Source organism: Eleginops maclovinus, chromosome 4, assembly GCF_036324505.1.
Source record: "Eleginops maclovinus isolate JMC-PN-2008 ecotype Puerto Natales chromosome 4, JC_Emac_rtc_rv5, whole genome shotgun sequence".
Taxonomy (NCBI): domain Eukaryota; kingdom Metazoa; phylum Chordata; class Actinopteri; order Perciformes; family Eleginopidae; genus Eleginops; species Eleginops maclovinus.
In genome coordinates, this window is record NC_086352.1 from 26,165,384 (window position 1) to 26,184,124 (window position 18,741).

An 18,741-nucleotide genomic window follows, 5' to 3' on the forward strand; every position below is an offset into this window, starting at 1 on the left:
TTTTACAAATAAACACAACCACAGCTCTTCATCAATAAACATTTATTTTTTTCCATTAATATTTACACACAGGTATTAAAACATGTACACACTTTCAGTCCATTTGCCTGACAAATATTGTTTGTGCTCTGTTATAGTTTATTTAGTACGAGTGCATTCAATCCTGCTCATTCCAATTTAAAATACATGTTGCATCCCAATGAATGTCAGACACAAGGGAAATGTTGGATATGTTCTTGGAAAAATGTATGCATCAAATCAAAAAGGAAGATAGAAAATACATGTTTTGTTTTCTAACGATTGAACCTTTTCACATAGAAAACCATGCTACACTAGGCCAGTCAACTAAGGACTTTTAGATCAAGGCCCAGAAACAAATGCAACAGAAGTGATAAATTAATACATAATGTGTTTTTGACATAAATCAGGCTATGATGATAATTTCTGAGGAAGAGCCTTCCATTTGTGAGAAAGGAAGTGCTTGAGCCAAACACAGGATGACCTGCAAAGGTGTCACAGCGGCATGGAGACATACTGTATAGCTGCCAACACAAAACTAAATGAATGTGCTGATGACCATTAAATACTTAAAAGCAATATTCTCTGATTGAAGAGGATAGCAATATTGGGCTTCCGTCCCTTAGAAATCAGTTATATATTTTGGAAACAGATAAATTGAATGCATTGTTTCTAAATAAATAACTCTAAGCTTATAACCTATAGTGACCACTAGTGGCTCGTAAAAGGAAAATTAACATTGTACTTACATTGTTTTAAATAATATTGTTAAAGTCTTTATAGAAATGTTTAGCATAGCAAAAACCATTCTGATGCATGACGTGAAATGTCAAATTCTACACATTTGATTTATACACTTTATCTAAAGATGATATATACACAAAGTGCAAGGAGGCACTTTAAACATGAATATATAAGCTGTCGCTTATCTGAAAAGAGAAATAAATGATCCTGTTTTAAATTTGAACCGAGTTGCTACACCGAGTCAAACTCAAAAACATTTTCAGCCGATACCAATGACCTTGTTGTTACGGCTTCAGATTTCTGCGAGTGCTGGAGGCAGAATTTAGTGTGCATTGCTAAACAGACATGACCACAGCTATTCAACTCTATGCATATTCGCAAGCGTGTTATCTATATATAAATCTGCACTTTTGATCAAAATGTGCAATAACGCACTGACACCTTATGAGGAAATCCAGTGTGTAAGGTGGAAAAACGTAACTTCTTCTACTGAAATGTGTGTCCCAATATTCTTAAGAAATTAATATTAATAAATGTTATCCAAAAATTGTTAGTCATCACACTGACTGCACTCTGCAGTTGACATCGTCAAGGCAAGGTTGTCATAAAGCAAAGAAATAAACAGTTTGAAATGAAACACAGAGCAATGCACTGGCTTGCTGAGAGTTTGAGAGACACCCCCCTACCCGCCCTTTATCCCTTGTTGACCCTCCGACTTCCTCTCCTTCAGAATCTTCCTCTTGCTCTCAGAAACACACACAAACAGAAATTCAAGTACACAGGCATACTTCTTGACTAAAAACAGAAACACAGTGCGTCACCCATAAAGAACATATATACAAAAAGTAATAAATAAATAACTGTGAGGGCACCCTTCACATACATTTCTATTTCTGCTTTACAGCTCTCTGCAACTCATCCTGTGCTGTTTGTTGCCACATTTAGAGGTCAAACCCTCTGCTCTTATGCTTTAAGTCCTAAGCTTTGCTTCTTAGGCTTGGCCATGTGTGTGACATCAAGGAGTAATCCCATAAGTTAAAGAGTCATAGGTAACGCTGTGTTGAACCATTACTTAACTCATAATGCCAGAAGCACTGTTTCATTCAGTTCATGTTCTATTTTCATCAACACAGTTCCCATTATTTTGAACCTTAAGTCCAGATTTGGACATTTCACGAGAAAACAAAATACACATAGAAGTTGATATTGAAAACCATTCAGTAACCAAGTCTCTCAGACTCTGATATGCCGCTCTGGTACATTTGTTCTGAGTCAATAACACCAACATTTGCATTTTACCTTAAGTGGTCCTTGTATTAAAGGTAACAAGGCCATCGTCCACGTTTCATAGCTCTGCCCTTAAAGCTATAAAGAAAATGCTTCAAAACAAATGAAAAATTAGATGTTGCACAAGGTTGAAGAATTCTTTTGTTGACAGAACTGGAGGATTGCAGCAGCACCAATTAATGTGTAGTCAATCGAATGATGTATTCTTCTTTACAAAGTGAATGAAATGCACCAGTTCCTTACAGTTTGTGTCTAATACAAGTTGCTGAGTCATCTGTAGTTTGCTCCAGTAGCTACCCTGATGGGTAACTGAAAGGAAAAGACTGGTCGACAGTAAGTTCTTGTGGTACAGTTGACTCTGCTAACCTTTCCCCCCTTCTTTTCTATGTGATTTTTTTTGTTGATTTTTAAAGTTGTGTCGGCTGAAAGTAAAAGCTGGAACTCAGGGTAAGGCGTGGCAGCATCTGGAATCTGCTTTACTCGCATTTCCATGGTCCCTCCTCAACAAGAGAGAACCCTCCAGTCTTGCCATTTTTGCCCATGCCGACCTGTAAGCAATTATTGAGAAAATCTAACTATTTGGCCAAGGCACTGTTATTTATACCATCAATGGTTGGGAGCAGAGAAGCCATGCGTCTTTACATTCAGGCCAATTTACGTTACATTAATTTACAGGCCATTGACCTTAGGGTGGAATAATTGTGTCGAATCCAACACATTGAAATACATGTGATCTCATACACTGATGCGATGAAGCAGTGATGCTGTTTACATGTCAATGTGGTAACAAGATGATATTAAAACAAGGATAGTTTTCTGAGTTGGCCATGTATTTTATGGATTCTCCGCCCAACCGAATTACAATAATCAAAGAGCAACTTCAGCAACTTAAGCATCAGCATGCAAAAGTTGCATTGCACAAACAATGAAACAGCAACAAAATTGAGTGAAATTCTCCTAAAAATATATTTGATAGGCAGTTCATGAATGTATGCATCACTTTGGATGAGACATGGTGAAACAGCAGTCTTTATGTATACCACTGGCTACAAAAACTCTTCCAAAAAAATTGCCAATGATTGAAAACTGTAATTTGGTCAGGGCTGCCACAAATACATGTCCAATTAGGTAGACCAAAATAAATGAATAACAACAGTTTCTTAATAAAATCAGAACATACCACAACAAAATGCAAGTGAAATTTAATTGTGTACAAGACAACACATTAGGAATGGTTGATGCTTACTGTCATTTGGGTTTCATGAGAATAAAACTGAGTTTTTGTATATTATAAAAAAACAAAAGTGTAGTATACAAAAGAACAAACGTTGCTTTTGTTGAACCTGGTACCACAAAAACTGCTTTTTCATATGAGTTACAGGTGAATAAATAAATATGGAAATATTTATTTAGCTCTTCACCCCATTCAAAAACATTTTCTTCAAAGAAAATGTAACATCTACTATTTACACCGTTACACGGATGTATAAAAAAAAAGAAACACACACACAGAAAGGAAAAGAAAGGGGAACACAGACACAGAGCAGGGAAGGTTTCTCTACATACAAGTCTCTATGTCCGTTAACGTGAAATGTACCTTGCAGTCGTCTATCAAGACTGAGTTGTGGTGTGTGTATACATTCTGGTTGGTGTTATTTTCAAAGAAGGATTGTGTCTTTGACATCTCAAATTCCTCCATCCGGGCCTGTTGGTCGTAAAGGTCGAGCTCGTGCTTGGAAAGGTGGTACACGATGCCCGCTCCATAGGAGTCCCCGACCACATTGACTGAGGTACGGAAACGATCCCTGCATGAAGAGAAAAGTTGTGTTTAAAATATAGGTGAATGATAAATGACAGATAAAGGGACATGGAGCGATAAAAAATGTCTTCTTTTTTCTATGTTTTAGTTATGTTGTTAGTTAGGCTTCTAAATCATCACAGAAATGTATAAAACTTATTAAAGCCAGAGTTTTTTTCATACCAAAATACACATGCAAAATATGCTCAAGGCTAACTCTCTAATGAGTCACCCTAGCAAAAACCTAAATAATTCATTTAAATCTGTGCATCTGTTTTGACTATGGTGCTAAAGCTCGATACTCCATAATTTGTGTGAGTGTGTACATGGAATGAACTTCCCTGAAGATATGCTGAAATCACACAACTGTCTAAAAAAGTGAAAGGATGTTAATAGCTTAAGAAAATTAGAACCCATTTAAATCCTTATGATTGCAAAGCATCCAAAAGCAAGATGCTACCAAAAAAACAGGCAAGCATGAGAAAAGTGAGAATTTATGCTAAGCGACAACTGGACTGTTTGGAAAATTGTATACAATCAGGTAGTTAAAGTTATGCTTTGAAGATGCCATGTGTAACCGTTGTTATTTAGCCCCGAGAGAATGATACCTTTCGAATGTTCTATGTAATCGTTTTGGGTGTAAAGAAAGAAATTGTACAAACATTAGATTACACTTGAATGAGTATAAAATATAAAGCACTTGGGTACTCTTTGTTTTTCAAGCCTGAATGTAAGTGTATGGTGTTTGAATGTTTTTTCTAATTATTGTGTTTGTGTTCATGTTGAACTCACAGCAGCCAGTCGACAGCGACCAGGAGGCTGATGTCCTGAGTGGGCAGCCCCACCGCCGTGAGGATCAGAAGCATGGTCACAAGTCCAGCACTCGGGATACTGGCTGCTCCAACACTGGCCAGGGTGGCTGTCATGCTAATTAGAAAACAAATCCAACTCTCAGCAGGTAGGACAAACCACAGGCTCTAGAGCATCAACATACCACTGCCACTTTAAACATGCAGTTTCTGTATTCCTAAAAAAATTCAAGATCAAGACAATTATCTTTATTACATTTAATGTAATGTTTCCAAAATTCATTTTCTTAAGTGAAAACATTTCGATGTCCACATGTTTCACAAGCATTGATAAAGAACTATCTTGCTAATCAGATTCAAGGAAGTGAAGAATGTGGATGATTTGTTGCCAAAATGTTGCCTTGGTAATGTGCTGTGGTATTTGCAGTCGCATTTTCACCTGACAGTAATAATCTGGCCCCAATCGAGGTTAATCCCGTTCATCTGAGCAATGAAGATGGCAGCCACAGCCTCATAAAGTGCTGTGCCATCCATGTTGATGGTGGCACCAACTGGGAGTACAAATCGAGTTACTCTCTTATCGATGCCTAGGTTCTCCTCTAAGCATCGGAACGTGACAGGCAAGGTCCCAGCACTGAGGAAAATCAAACAGAATGAAATGCTTTGTTGTAATTGTCATCAACATCATGTTATGTGGTTCAGTTAGAACATTTTACACCACAATTCCAATTTAATCTGCTAAAATTCAGTCACACCATTTATATAAACTGAAATAAATCAACTCTGCTTATTTACTCATTGATTAAAATAGACTATTATAGGTCCACCATTTCAATGAATCACACAAATAAATAAGTTATACTAGGTAGATTTAACTTCACATCACATAGAGAAAACTGCAGTTGGGACTCAGCAGTTGTTTTGTATGTTTTTGTCTGATAATTATTAAGTGTTTCCCACAGATGGAGGAGCAGCGAGCAGCATAGAACTTGAGAGAACTGCGCTCACCTCAGGAGGGAAGGGAGTGTGTCATAAATAAAACACAAGTTATCACACATAGAGGCAAAGTTAGAAGCCGTTGCTGGCAAGACTACTTATTGTCATTTGGAATAAAGGTTACTTTTGTTATTTATCATATGGCCCTGAAGGAAAAGAGCTCAATGTGAGTATTGACAGCACAGAAATCATGCAGCACACTAAAGAAGAAACCTGAATTACACACTCTGAGCTCACCAGGGTAAGAAAGTGTGAATCCTAGAGTATATAAATGAAGACAGGAATCCCCTCATACCTGGATGCTGTTCCAAGTGCCGTGACCCAAGCTTGGAATATTCCCATGAAAAATGTCCAGGGGTTTTCTCTTACTATCACAAAATATATCAGCGGGAGGAAGATGCCTCCATGGATGATGAGCCCCACTATCACAGTCACCATGTACATCCCCAACTGCCTCGCAACCACCTCCAAATCAGCAATGGAGATTATCTTTCCACAGATGAGGCAGGCAATACCAAAAGGGGAGTACCTGAAGACAGACACAGGATGTTTGGATTTAGGAATACTATTATATGATTATATTTCTTGAGGAATATTTTTAGTGTTGATATTGAAATGAAGGTTGTTCAATGATGGCACACACTATATTCTTACATTTTTTATGCAAGCAAATACTTTAAAAAAGTGAAATGGTTTGACAACTTACCACATAATGGCACCAACAAGCCTCATCACAATCTCATTCAGGACATTGAAAAAGTCCAACATCAACTTGGCCTTTTCTCCCATTTTTCCCATAATAACTCCAAACGCGACAAAGAATCCGATCAAACCTATAAAAATAGGACAATATTGAATAAGTCTTGAACCACTGTGTCTTGTAGATAATAAGTAGCCAAGAAAGAGGGCTAACCACTCTTCGAAAGTCGTATGGTAATGTAAATTGCTTTGTTTTCAATAATACAAAAAATATAATATAAGGGGAAAAAATGAATTGGAAATGAGTTGTTTTATCTGCCAAGGAGGTTTTGTTTTTAGCTCTGTTTTGGTGAAGGATGTTAACAAACTTTAAATACTGTTTTTATTTACAGTCCTGCAGTAGGTGGTTCTTTAGACTTTTAACCTACCCAAGACGTTCATCCCACTCTTGAACTGAAGCGTCCTTTTAACTGTGAACTGTGGAGGTGCTTTTGTTCTGTTAGTGGGCACTGGCACTTTGCTGATTACTGTTTGGATCTGGACAAGAAGCAAAGAAAGAATACACAGTTGGAGCAACTGACATATGAATCAGACAATATGTGTTGGGCAATTTATTCTTGCCAGACTCCTACCTGCTGAAAGCAGGCCTGCACCAAGTTTTCTGGGAAAAGGTTTCGGATGAGATCAAAGAAGGCGTCCACGCTGGACACCTCGTCGTTCTTCTTTCCCTGCCCGAGACCAGCCCTCATCTTGGGGTTACCTGGGTGGATGAGCAGCACCAGGATCACTCCCAAAACAGCAGCGATCACAGTTGTCGACATGTAGTACACCATGGCTCTAGTGCCTAGGCGACCGCTGGATTTAGCGTCCAAACCAGCAAGTCCTGTAGGCACAGGGAAACAATATAAGTGACTTATATTAAAATATATATATCATGTCTTAAACTGATTTTGTTGAAGTCAATATATTAAAATGATTTCTATACTGTATAATTGATCTGTTTATTTTTAATAAACTCTGATTTAAACATCACAGTTTTTATTGACTAGCTCCACGGACCGGTTGCAGCATTTAAACAGTGAAGCCTCAACCCATTATTCTAAACTAATTTAGAGGAGTGCTGTGATGCTCTGTCCATGAGGACATATTCTCAAAATATATTTGAAAAAAACAATTCTGACCCGACTCAGGATAAGCAGATGACAATGGAGGTGATAGGTGTTGCACATTATGTGAGTCCTATGTTCCAATTGATGATAATGGTATGCTTTAATCTGCATAGATGCGTATTTTAGAGGTTACACGTTTCCCCTAAATAGTATATGTAAGAGAATATGAATTATGTCTATAAAATGTAGATCAAAACAAGAGTCTTTGTTTAATTTTTGTTGCAATAAGTACAGGTATTGTTAATACATAAAATCCATCACATCACCTGCGGACTCTTGTGTTTCTCCTGTTGCAACTGAACTCTCAACAGGTTGTACCATGCAACCTCATTTCAGGACAGTTGTCAGCTAATTGAGCAGAAAATGTGCAGCAGCTACTGTACCTCACCCACCTGTGACCAGACTGGAAACAACAAGAGGCAAAATAAGCATCTTCAGCATTCTCATTAGGATCTCTCCAGGGAAGGCGATGATCATAATGACATCAGGCGGGAGAGGCGATATGTGCCGCAGCAGCATTCCAGAAATGGAGCCCAGAAACACACCTGAGCCGGCGAGAAAACACACATCAAACACAAAGAAAGCAGACTATGAGTCACAACATACTAACTATGAACGCAGAAGGATTTTATCTTTCTCATAAATACAACACCTTGTGCTCTTGAGAGTTTTAAAGTAACAATACAAGGTATGCTGTGACCTTTAATATTTGTGTTATAATACAACTTTTAACCTCATAAGGTCTGTAAAAAAGTGTAAAAATATAACTGATCTAAATGTTTTCCCTTTTACTTCAGTGAATCAAAAAAAGCGATTAAGATAACATCTTTTTCTCTGTACAATTAGCTGATATTCCGGCCACATAATTAGCCCCTGATATTAGTTTTAATAAATTAAATTCCGTACGGTGTAAATTAAATTCAATATAAACCAAACAGGTCCCATGAAACTGCTGTCAAAGTCCCATTTTATTCCAAACATTTAAGTATTTCCTTGTAAAAGACTGAGTTTGGGAAGGAATTGTCAGAGATATCGATTGCTATTTAAAGTAGAAAAATAACACTTATCATGTGTGGTGCTCCAAACAGAGAGACATACATGCAAGAACTAAGCCAAGCCAAGATCCAAAACCATCAACAGTGCTGGCAAAGTTGAGACGCTGATACATCACAATGGTATGCCGTAATAGCGTTTCAATGGAAGCAAGAATACGCCCCCGAGTTCTGAACTTGTCATTCCGGATTTTCTTTTTTTTCCCAGGAAACAAGAAACCAGATTATACTTTAAGCATACCTACGATAATCACTTTTTGTCATGTTGGGCGAGAGACTGGCACGTTTTCATACACACATATGTGATGAATAAAACCCTGCTATTCGCTGGACTTCTTTGAACTTAAAGAAAGACACTGTGATCCATTTATATTAAAAAGTATTTGGTAAAGTGTATGACCTCACGCAGGGGACCAACAGTGGCTCAGTGGTTAGTACTATTGCCTCTAAGCAAGGAAAAGACTGGTGCCTTCCTGAGATTTGTTTGTATGTTTTCCATGTGCGTCTCTGGGTGAATTGTCACTGAGGCTTAATGCCCACTGAATACAGAGTCTGTTTTAGTGTAGTGATGGTCTGATAACCCATCCAGAATGTACATCTGGTATAATACACCGCCCAGCCAAAAAAAAGGTCACAAGCCTGTGGGGGCAGTGCTATGATCTGGGGTTGCTGCAGTTGGTCTGGTCTAGGTTCAGCAACGTTATGTGCCCAAAGAATGAGGTCAGCTGACTACCTGAATATACTGAATGATCAGGTTATTCCATCAATGGATTTTTTCTTCTCTGAGGGCACGGGCATGTTCCAAGATGACAATGCCAGGATCCATCAGGCTCAAATTGTGAGAGTGGTTCAGGGAGACATCATTTTCACACATTGATTGGCCAACACAGAGTCCAGACCTGAACCCGATTGAGAATCTTTGAGATGTGCTGGAGAAGACTTTGCGCAGTGGTCCGAATCTCCTGTCATCAATACAATATTTTGGCGAAAAATTTATGCAAGACAGAAATAAATGTTGTGACATTGCAGAAGCTTGTGAAAACGATGCCACAGCGAATGCGTGCCGTAATCGTAGAGTAGAGTGTGTGACCTTTTTTTTGGCCAGACAGTGTATAATACATCTTGGGAAAGGCTCCATACATAGGATAGATTGTAGATGTAAATAGCTGGACAAGATATATACGTACCCAGGATTGTGAGAGTGAGAACCATGTTCTTCATGATTTTATCACATATAGAGCTACATATACTGTCAGGAGTCTCGACTATGGGCTCCAGGTGGCTTTCACCCATCCTGACCTCCACTTGCTTCTGCATTTTGTTGGCACTGAAAGAAAGAAAAGTGGGTATAAATAAGTACAATAATTACAGCAAACACACTGTGTTGGTGATTCCAATCTGAGGAGAAATGAAAAGATCTCTAATAAAAGGTGCAAAAGTGCACTCAAAATATTGCATGCAAGGTTATTATTTCAAAAGCCTGTTCAATTGTGTCATTAGGTAGTTAATGATGGCTCTTGAACCCGTTATTAAATTCCATTAAAATTTGGATCCTGTGCATGCAACGTTGTAAAAGTTTTGCAGATGGTCTCTCATAATTAGCAACTGGAATCCCAGAATCCAGAATCAATAAATAGCCTGTTTTCATCTGCATATGAAACTAATTATTACAGTTTTACTCAATTTGAATAAACAGAACACCAGCTGTTACTCATATCCTCCCCTTTGCTTCTGTTGCCTCTGCTGGTTGTCTGTGCATAGTCATTTTTGTTAATTTAGGTATTCTGAGTTTTTTTTTTTAAATCCATTTTTGATATGTGTATGTTTTTGTGTAATGTGTTCCTTGATTTGGCTTTATGCTTTCTGTGACTTCATTTCAGAAAAATAATCAAAACCACTCTTTAATCCAGCTCTTTATCTTACTGCTTTATCATCTCAATGAACCACCAAGTATCTCAGGTTTGTTGTGGTCTGCGGTAAAGCCTCTTTGACTTAAAGATCAGCTTTCCCCTGTGCAGCTTTTAAATCCCCTGTAAAGCACAGACTTGCACAGTTACATAACAGTGAATGCTCGTGTCATTTGGATTCTCTCGACCTTCATGACTTTAACACCTGGATTATTAATGCTGGAAGCAACCACAACAACAACAAAAAATACTTAACTTTCTGTGGGCAAAGGAGTTGTACGAAGTGACATGTGACAAGGACTCCCCTTCATGACAATAAACAGTAGAGGGCGGCAATAAAGCCTCAAATATAGGCGCTATGAAAACAAAATGTACTTCCAAGAGCCATATTCATTCAATAGCACATTAGATAGTTCAATAGTTGAATTTAAAAGGCATAATAGGAAATATGGAACATTCTGTCTAAATGTGAGGACAGAACAACTGCCAAGTCAATCACGCCTGTCTGATACACTGTGCTCTAGCATTAATGAGACTTAAGCCTTTTAAAGAGGATAAAAGTAGCACCTCCAGCACACAAGTGATTGAGTTATGCAACAGGAAAGGGGCTTCCCAGGAAAAGTCAAGGTGCCACCAACACCCATCTGACCAATGTTATGCAGGAGATTACATATTTAAATACCAAACTTCAGTTTCCAAGACCATTTTCTCTTTGTTTTTATCAGCTAATTAATTGCCCTAAATCCTTTGACAAGTCTTATAAAACTAAATTAATAAACAATGTTAGTCAGTCACACTTTACAAAAGACAAACATCATATAAGAATCTTATCTATTTTCCAATGCTCGCAATTCGATGCTATTACCATTAAAAGTCACGCAAAAAGAAACACTCAAGGTGAAGAGGCTAAAGCCAAAAGGTCAAAGGGCAGTAAATGACTGAGTATATGCACTGTTTTTGAATATCACTAAGTAAAAGATCATACTTCCTCTATTGAAATACTACCAGAGGAGTTATACAGACAGAAACTGATGGAAGTATACCATTATAGCAACTACTTCTGGACAGAAGGCCACGGATATTATTGCATCATCTTAACCTGAGCTGAAGAACATTATTTTGTTGGCACTTCTTCACTGCCAATGTTTATTGATTATTCACATAAACAACTACCACATCACGATGTGCTACTTATAATGCTTACCAGTTGTTTAGTATGTTGTTCTGGGTTGAAATTGTATTTGTGGAGAGCTACTACACAGCCATCCGCTTCGAGAAAGAAATTAACGAAGGCATGATTCATGCATCAGTAAATCCAGGCAGAACCTCCAAAAAGTATGTTATCCCTACATAAAGGGCTCTTCGCTACTTAAATGGAAATATATTTCCTCAGAGTTGAAAGTACATCCACAACCACAGATACCCGCTCATTTAGCCTCACGGAGGTGCGTAAAGGTAAACTGAATATCCTAGAGGTCTGACAGGAGTCTCGTAGACACGAAGGGTGGAGTCAACCAGCTAAGATTAGCAAGGAGGTGAAAATCCCTGCTGCTGACTTTTGCCTGGTTTATTTGTTTACTTTTCTTCCAGCTAAAGTCAATTACTTTGCTTTGGATATCCAAAGAGTCTCATTCGGTTCTGAATGAGTATAAAAAAGGTTGTTCGTTTGACTGTTCTTAATTCACTAACCAAATTGGTTCTGGGATATTCAAAAACTTTGTGAAATACATTTCAGAATACATTTCCTGTAGTTTTCCCACCCTGGCTTAACATATACTGTACTGTTTTTTCAATGATAACCTTTTTGTTTTCATGTGGCTTTCCTGATTTGGATCAATGTCAGGGAACATGTAACAGCTGATCACATGAGTGCTGTTTATCTGATAATTGAAAATGAATTGGGTGCAGTCCATAAATGCAATGGTCTTAAAAGGATGACTAATCTTCTTGCAAACTAAGCTATGTATTTGTTATGGTGTCATGATCCATTAGTATGTGAGACAGCAAAGATAAATATTGTAGGATTGATGTCAGGTTCTCAATTAATGTCAAGCATGAACTTCCCACCAAACAATGATTTCCAAATTAAGCAACACACGGCTTCAATGGGAAAAAATTTAGCAGAATAAAAGTTGATAATGAGAGCAAAACAGAAGAACTGATTGCAACATTTTCCTTAACACATTTTTTTGTATTTAATCAGAGATCAATTATGGCCTATGTTTGGATACAATTGTGTATTTGCTACCAATTTTAATGGAGTTGTTCAGCATGCATGAGGCTTTTCAGTCTGCTCCTCAGCTTATACGAACATCCAATTGCTTGGGATGACTTGTTTATTTTGGATAAAGGCAAATATAGGTAAACAATGATTATTTGAATACATTTTGTGTTGTAATCCAATAGTATAACTGTGTTTCCTTATACTGCCCGCTCTGCCAGCACACCATCTTGGTTTGATTTGAGGTATAGGTGCAGTGGTGCAGCTGTTAGCTGCTTAGTCATTGAGTGACAGACTCAGTATGATTAAACACTTCCTGAGACCATTTGTTCTTTTAGCTTCACAGTGTGACATTGTACATGATTGTGTTGCCATGGCAGCATTTATTCTTTAATGTGGGGAAGGGACTTCCTCTGGGGACTGATAATAAGGTGTGTGTGGAAATAAGATCCATTATGACTTCAATTCAGACAGCAACTTTTTGTTTAAAGGTCAATCATGATGATGGAAGGCCTCTTACATGGATATTCTTATCGCCGCTATAATTTAGATGTTGAAATGGGGCAACAGTAAAACAACTTATACCATCCACGTTATACTTTATCTCTTGAAGTGGGAATCAAAGAAATGCTTGTTCATAACCAAAAAATGATTGAATGCCAGCTGTCTGATTACAGAGTGATCAACCATTAAAAGCATAAACAGCTGCTGTCTGATATAGGCGCTTCACCTCTTTTTGCTCGGTGAAAGTGAGTTTGTAAGAGATTAAATCTGTGAAGTGTGTGTGAAGATTTCCATTGCTTAGCTATCAGGAAAAAATGATTCAATCTAAAAACATATGGCAAAAATGTTGTCCTTGCAATTCCATATCTTGGTCCTCCATTTCTTTCCTCAGCACCAAGCCGATCTCATGCTGCAACACCTGACAACGCACACGACGCTTAGACAGCAGGTGTCTATAATTAACTAATCTGTTCTGAGCCATCCTAATCCAGCACACATACACACTGAGATGGATCAGACACACTCGGAGAACATGTCCACAACCGTCCACAATGGTGACATATTTAGAGAAGTAACTATATAATGGTCTTATTTGTCTGGTTCTTTGTTTATGTGGTGATATAAGTAGTCGATGTAACCAGTTTTTTCACTTGACGTAAGACCTTTAACTACAGTTTAGGAGCCGGAGCATTTATACCCAAAAATAGATGATGAGAGCGTTCTAACTGATAATTCAAAGGTGTGACTGCAGGTCAAAATAAGCACTTTAGGGACAACCAAGCCTTTTACAAAATATAACACATTTTAGCAACCAAATAAATAAACTGCATTGTCCATTACATTTCAAATAAATAGTAGTTTTCTCCCAGCACGCACGCATCGCACACACACACACACACACACACACACACACACACACACACACACACACACACACACACACACACACACACACACACACACACAAGCATAGAGATCAACAATGCCCTGCAAAATCAAATAAGGTGAAGGTAAGTATTCTCCATTGAGTGCTTTTGAAGTTTTTTAGGGAAAAAATATTGATTTTTGGGGACAGGCTTTGGAAAATGTTGAGCAAAATATCATCCTTCAGATTAAATTAAAGATTTGTTTTTCACTAAGTCATTGTCTTTTTTTTTACTTTCCCCTTCCTCATAAAGTGTCATTGTGTGCCTCCAATAATAAGTTTAAAAAACAAATTTTTTTAAAGACCTAAAAAACAACTCTTGTGACAGTCATCACTAAAGAACCATATCTATAACTAACTCCATAATTATAATAGAAACAGCCTTCACAATGCAGAAATTTGTATTGATTTCTTTATTCATTTTCTACTCTGACTACAGTTGAATGAATGAATAAAACTACACTAATATGAAAGACTGATTTAAATTGTGTAGAATAAATGTCTGCGGTTGATCAGAGCATCGAAGTAACTGTTTCCTCATAAGTGTTCACACCTTCTACACACTGTAAGTAAATGTTGAAAATAATACAACCCTGGCTCTGCCGGATACCTTGGCGCTTAGAGCTGGTGGCCCATACGCAGTGTCCGGCTGCCAAATACATGGGTTCGACTCCCAAACCTGCGGAAAATATCCGGCAATGTCATCTCCTCTATCTCCCCCTTTCACCTCTGTTTCTCCACTAAAGGAACTCTCTGGCCCGAAAAAAACGTAGAAACAAGGAATACAACTCTCATCGTCCACCATCTGCTGTTCTTTAATATGTTTGAATGGTTGATGACAAATGGCTGTCAGTGTGAAAAGTCCATTAACTGCAGTGATTTAGTCTAAAGATACTACAACCCTGGGGTCAGTGAGACGGTAAAATAGTGATAATTCAATGGGCCAGAAACAATAAGGATTAATGGTCTTTTTCTGATGGTGCTAAGACGTCAAACTGTCTTCGCTTTTAGGGATTTCATGCTTTCAGATCAGTTAACTATGATTCACTGCAAGCTTAGGAATATCCATCAAATGTAGAGGGAGAACATCTTTTTATGGATATTATCTCGACCAAACCATAACTGAACTTCGATTACTTTGAAAGTTGCTATTAATAACTAATGAAAAACGTTATTAAGGCCAAATATATGCCTTAATGACATTTTTCATTGGTATTCTGTAATATAAATGTTTTATGGTCTGCGGTTTCCAAAATCAGAAGAATACTTCAGAAATTCAAAGTGGTTTATCTCTTTTAATGAACCACTTAGAAGTAATACACGACAAAAATATTTTTTTATAGAGAGAACAACCAACATGTGTATAGCAATTAAATGTAGTCACTGTGACATCACCAGCTTGTGGACTATGGTTTTGAGCCTGGGTTTGGGATTTGTGGGACCAGGAATGATGTAAGAAGGTTTAGCTAAGCAAAAATGAAAGCTGAACCGTTCTTAGGCCACCAACATGTGTTATTAGCTGAAAACATGCTTCGAAATACTTACAACACTTACAATACAGACAACACAGATAACTCTGTTGTACGACTAGTCAGTCATAACGTAGACATGTAGTAAAGCATAACCTGCTTTCTTTCCTATTCCTCATCCCAAATGGGTCCCTCATTTACAAAATTAACATTGTGCTGTACTAAAAAAAGACTTGAAACAAAGACTACGACACCAATGTTGTGCAATAACACTTGTGTGCAATATGCAAATTGGAGAACAAAATTAATTTTGTTATTATTTCAATATTGTTCTCATGCCCTAATCGTGTTGTTTTGTCTCTATCGTCACTTTTGCTGTAACAATGTAAATGTCCACTCTGTGGGAAGGTTAAAAGGTATTCTGATTCTGATTAACACCATAAACTAATAAGGAACATGTTTTTTAAAGGTAATAAAACAAGTGAGAGGTAGAATTTTTTTCTCATGGACCTCCGAACATTGGGCCTCCTTGTTCCAATCAGTGGAGCGGTACCTTGCTGGATATTATGGACAATGTTAAAATGAGGCACTTCTGCATTAAACACACTTCAGTCCTGTACGTTCCCTCTGGGGTATACTGTAAAAAGTTTTGGGTTTACATGAGCCAGGTTTTGGATCAGACTTTTAGGTCCAACTGTAAATTAAAATGTGAATTGAATAAAAATAATTCTAGCATTTTAGAGTCTCTTAAAAATGTTGTACAATGTATGCAAAAATGCAGAACCTACCTAAAAAAGACGGCATACAGCGAGTGTTGTCACTGGCCTAAGATGCATGATTCACGGCTGATGATCCTGCTACACTGATGATTTTAATTACATCTCTCTCGTAAGATGTGTCGATTGAATTGGAGACTGAGTTCTGCACCAGCTCATGATGATGAGAGTAAACTGCTCTTACTTGAAATGTACAATTAAAACATTTCAGATGGATAAGGAGCTCTTGACTTGCTCTGCCATCAGGCCCTCCACTTGAGAGTGAAGTTGGAAAGGAAATGTCGTTTTAACTCATTTCACAGAGTATCGGTGTCCCTTCTTACACAGAGGGAGGTAAATTCATGCAGCTAGGATAACCCACTCTCATGTGGGAGGATTGATGTATTTCTTTCTTTGTCTATTAGATAAGCTTGTTCCAGAAATTCTTTCGCCATATTTCGCAGGAAGCAGTGGGAACAAGGAACCATTGATCCAAAACATCCATATTTCAACATTTCCCATATTTCAACATTTCCCATATTTCAACATCTCCCACATTCCATCATCTACCAAATCTTGTTTACATGTTGTGTCTTGTTAGTTAGTAGGCTAGGCCCAACTGCATCCAGGTTTACCAAATGGGTTGTTGAGTGTTGATAACCATGTTGGGAAGCTGAGACAGGACCTCTGAGAGAATGAATGTTTTCACTGTAAGTGTGCGCAGTTCAATTGGATTATAGAAAGAAATAACAAAAATAATTGAAAACTAATTAAATAAAAACTGTCCTCTTTGTTTAGAATGTATACAATGTTTTGGGTGCATCTCCGTTAGCAATTTCCAGGTGTTTAAGTACTTTTCATCTGAGGCAATGAGACATAAGGATCCTTAACAAATATTGTATGTTGTAAGCAAGATTTAAATATCATATGATATTTTGAAATGGTTAAAATGGTTTTTCATTATTTATGGGAATCATTCCAGGGAAAATATATAATGAAATGAGTGACATTATTAAGTGAGTTCAGACAGGAAATATCTTCAGGTTACTTATTTTAAAGTCTCAAATTATATGTTATAATAATGCACTTACCTAAAACATTTAAAATATGTTTAATATCACTCGAGTACATTTCTCTTGAAATGTGTAAAAATAGAAAATGCCAAATTATTCCAAGGGAATAAAACAAAACATTAAAAGGGTCCACTGTACATCTTGGAAGGTGTGTTCCTTGAACACGGTTGAATTGTGAATTTTTATTTATTTTAGGTTGTTGTGGTTATGTATGTTGATGAATTCCCCAACAACAAAGCATGAAAAAAAAAAAGAAACTGTCTGTGGCGTGACCCATCTAGTTAATTCAACTTGATTTACAGCGTTACCCTTTGGGCTTTTCTTTTGAAGTTCATCTACTTGCAGTTGTCTCAAGTTCGGGAAGTGTGGTGGGAGTGAATCTCAAAGAGCGTCATATCTCTAATGATGCACACGGGGCCCAGGGCCAGTAGTTTGGCATTGCTTTAAGAGACTGTCGCTTACATAAAATGCAGTTGTTCCTGTTCAGAGATGTAGAGTCCTTCATCTTTAAATTCACTAACACTTTGTGTGCTTCTATCATTTTAGGCATATAGCTTATTTTCAAGACTTTGCACACTGATGATTTTCACTCAAGGCATCTCGCCAGTATCCTGAGTTGACCTACAAACAACCATTCAGTCAGGAGTAGGAGTAAGAATACAAACAAGAGCGGCACCAACCATGACAATCAGGTGTTCACAGAATTAGGTCACAGCACTAGAACAATTGTAACAAATCCTCACTAATACATTAGCTGAATGTTATACAGTTTGTCTAACCAAGCCACCATCTTAAGTACGAGGAGCATCAACATGCTGAATGACGGAGAGAGGATAAAGCATAGGTCACCCTGAGAAAAAATTGCAGGCTATGTTGTTTTCCTTTACATTTTCATTACTGTTAATAACCTGTTTTCTATTAAGTTGCATGTACTAATGTTATTGTAAGGAAGGATTGTCATTAGTGCATCTTTCAATAAAAACTGCTCACCTGTGGAAGTCTTGTCTTCGTCAAAAGTGTGGGCTCTCCGAATTGGAGTAAATGTCCCTCAAGTTTGGGTAAAATTAAAGAAGCATTAAGATTTGAAAAATTTTAGGAGAGAAATATTACAGGTGTTGCAGCAGGTTCGTCCTCTCACATTCTAAGATAAACAAATCCTGTCCACCTCCCCTCAGTGATGTGTTAACACCCTGCACATGCACAGTGTACACACTAATGTACAGCAAACGGTGGGGATTTGAGATGAGAGGTCAGTGCTTGCTCTCAGGTGTGGGTAGGGTGTCCTCTCAGCTAAAGGATAATAGATGAATTCACT

The 18,741-nt window shown here is 37.7% G+C and overlaps 2 protein-coding genes across 3 annotated transcripts in view; both read right to left on the minus strand.

Moving 5' to 3' along the window:
- The window catches only part of apip (APAF1 interacting protein), a 162,660-nt gene that overhangs the window by 19,519 nt on the left and 124,400 nt on the right, over positions 1 to 18,741 (minus strand). The gene's annotated exons all lie outside the window — the stretch shown is intronic.
- Positions 28 to 18,632, minus strand: LOC134863129 (excitatory amino acid transporter 2-like). Of its 2 annotated transcripts, none has more exons than XM_063881429.1 (11): positions 18,417 to 18,632; positions 9,760 to 9,899; positions 7,913 to 8,065; positions 6,984 to 7,234; positions 6,780 to 6,888; positions 6,359 to 6,485; positions 5,948 to 6,181; positions 5,096 to 5,290; positions 4,640 to 4,774; positions 3,647 to 3,854; positions 28 to 2,597 (listed from the first exon to the last, which is right to left on the minus strand). In XM_063881429.1, exons 2-11 carry the CDS (start codon positions 9,887 to 9,889, stop codon positions 2,526 to 2,528), a joined length of 1,614 nt encoding a protein of 537 aa, XP_063737499.1. In that variant the 5' UTR covers positions 9,890 to 9,899; positions 18,417 to 18,632; the 3' UTR covers positions 28 to 2,525. The 2 variants fall into 2 exon arrangements, with proteins under 2 accessions (XP_063737499.1, XP_063737500.1); XM_063881430.1 differs by lacking the exon at positions 18,417 to 18,632 and adding an exon at positions 11,684 to 11,921.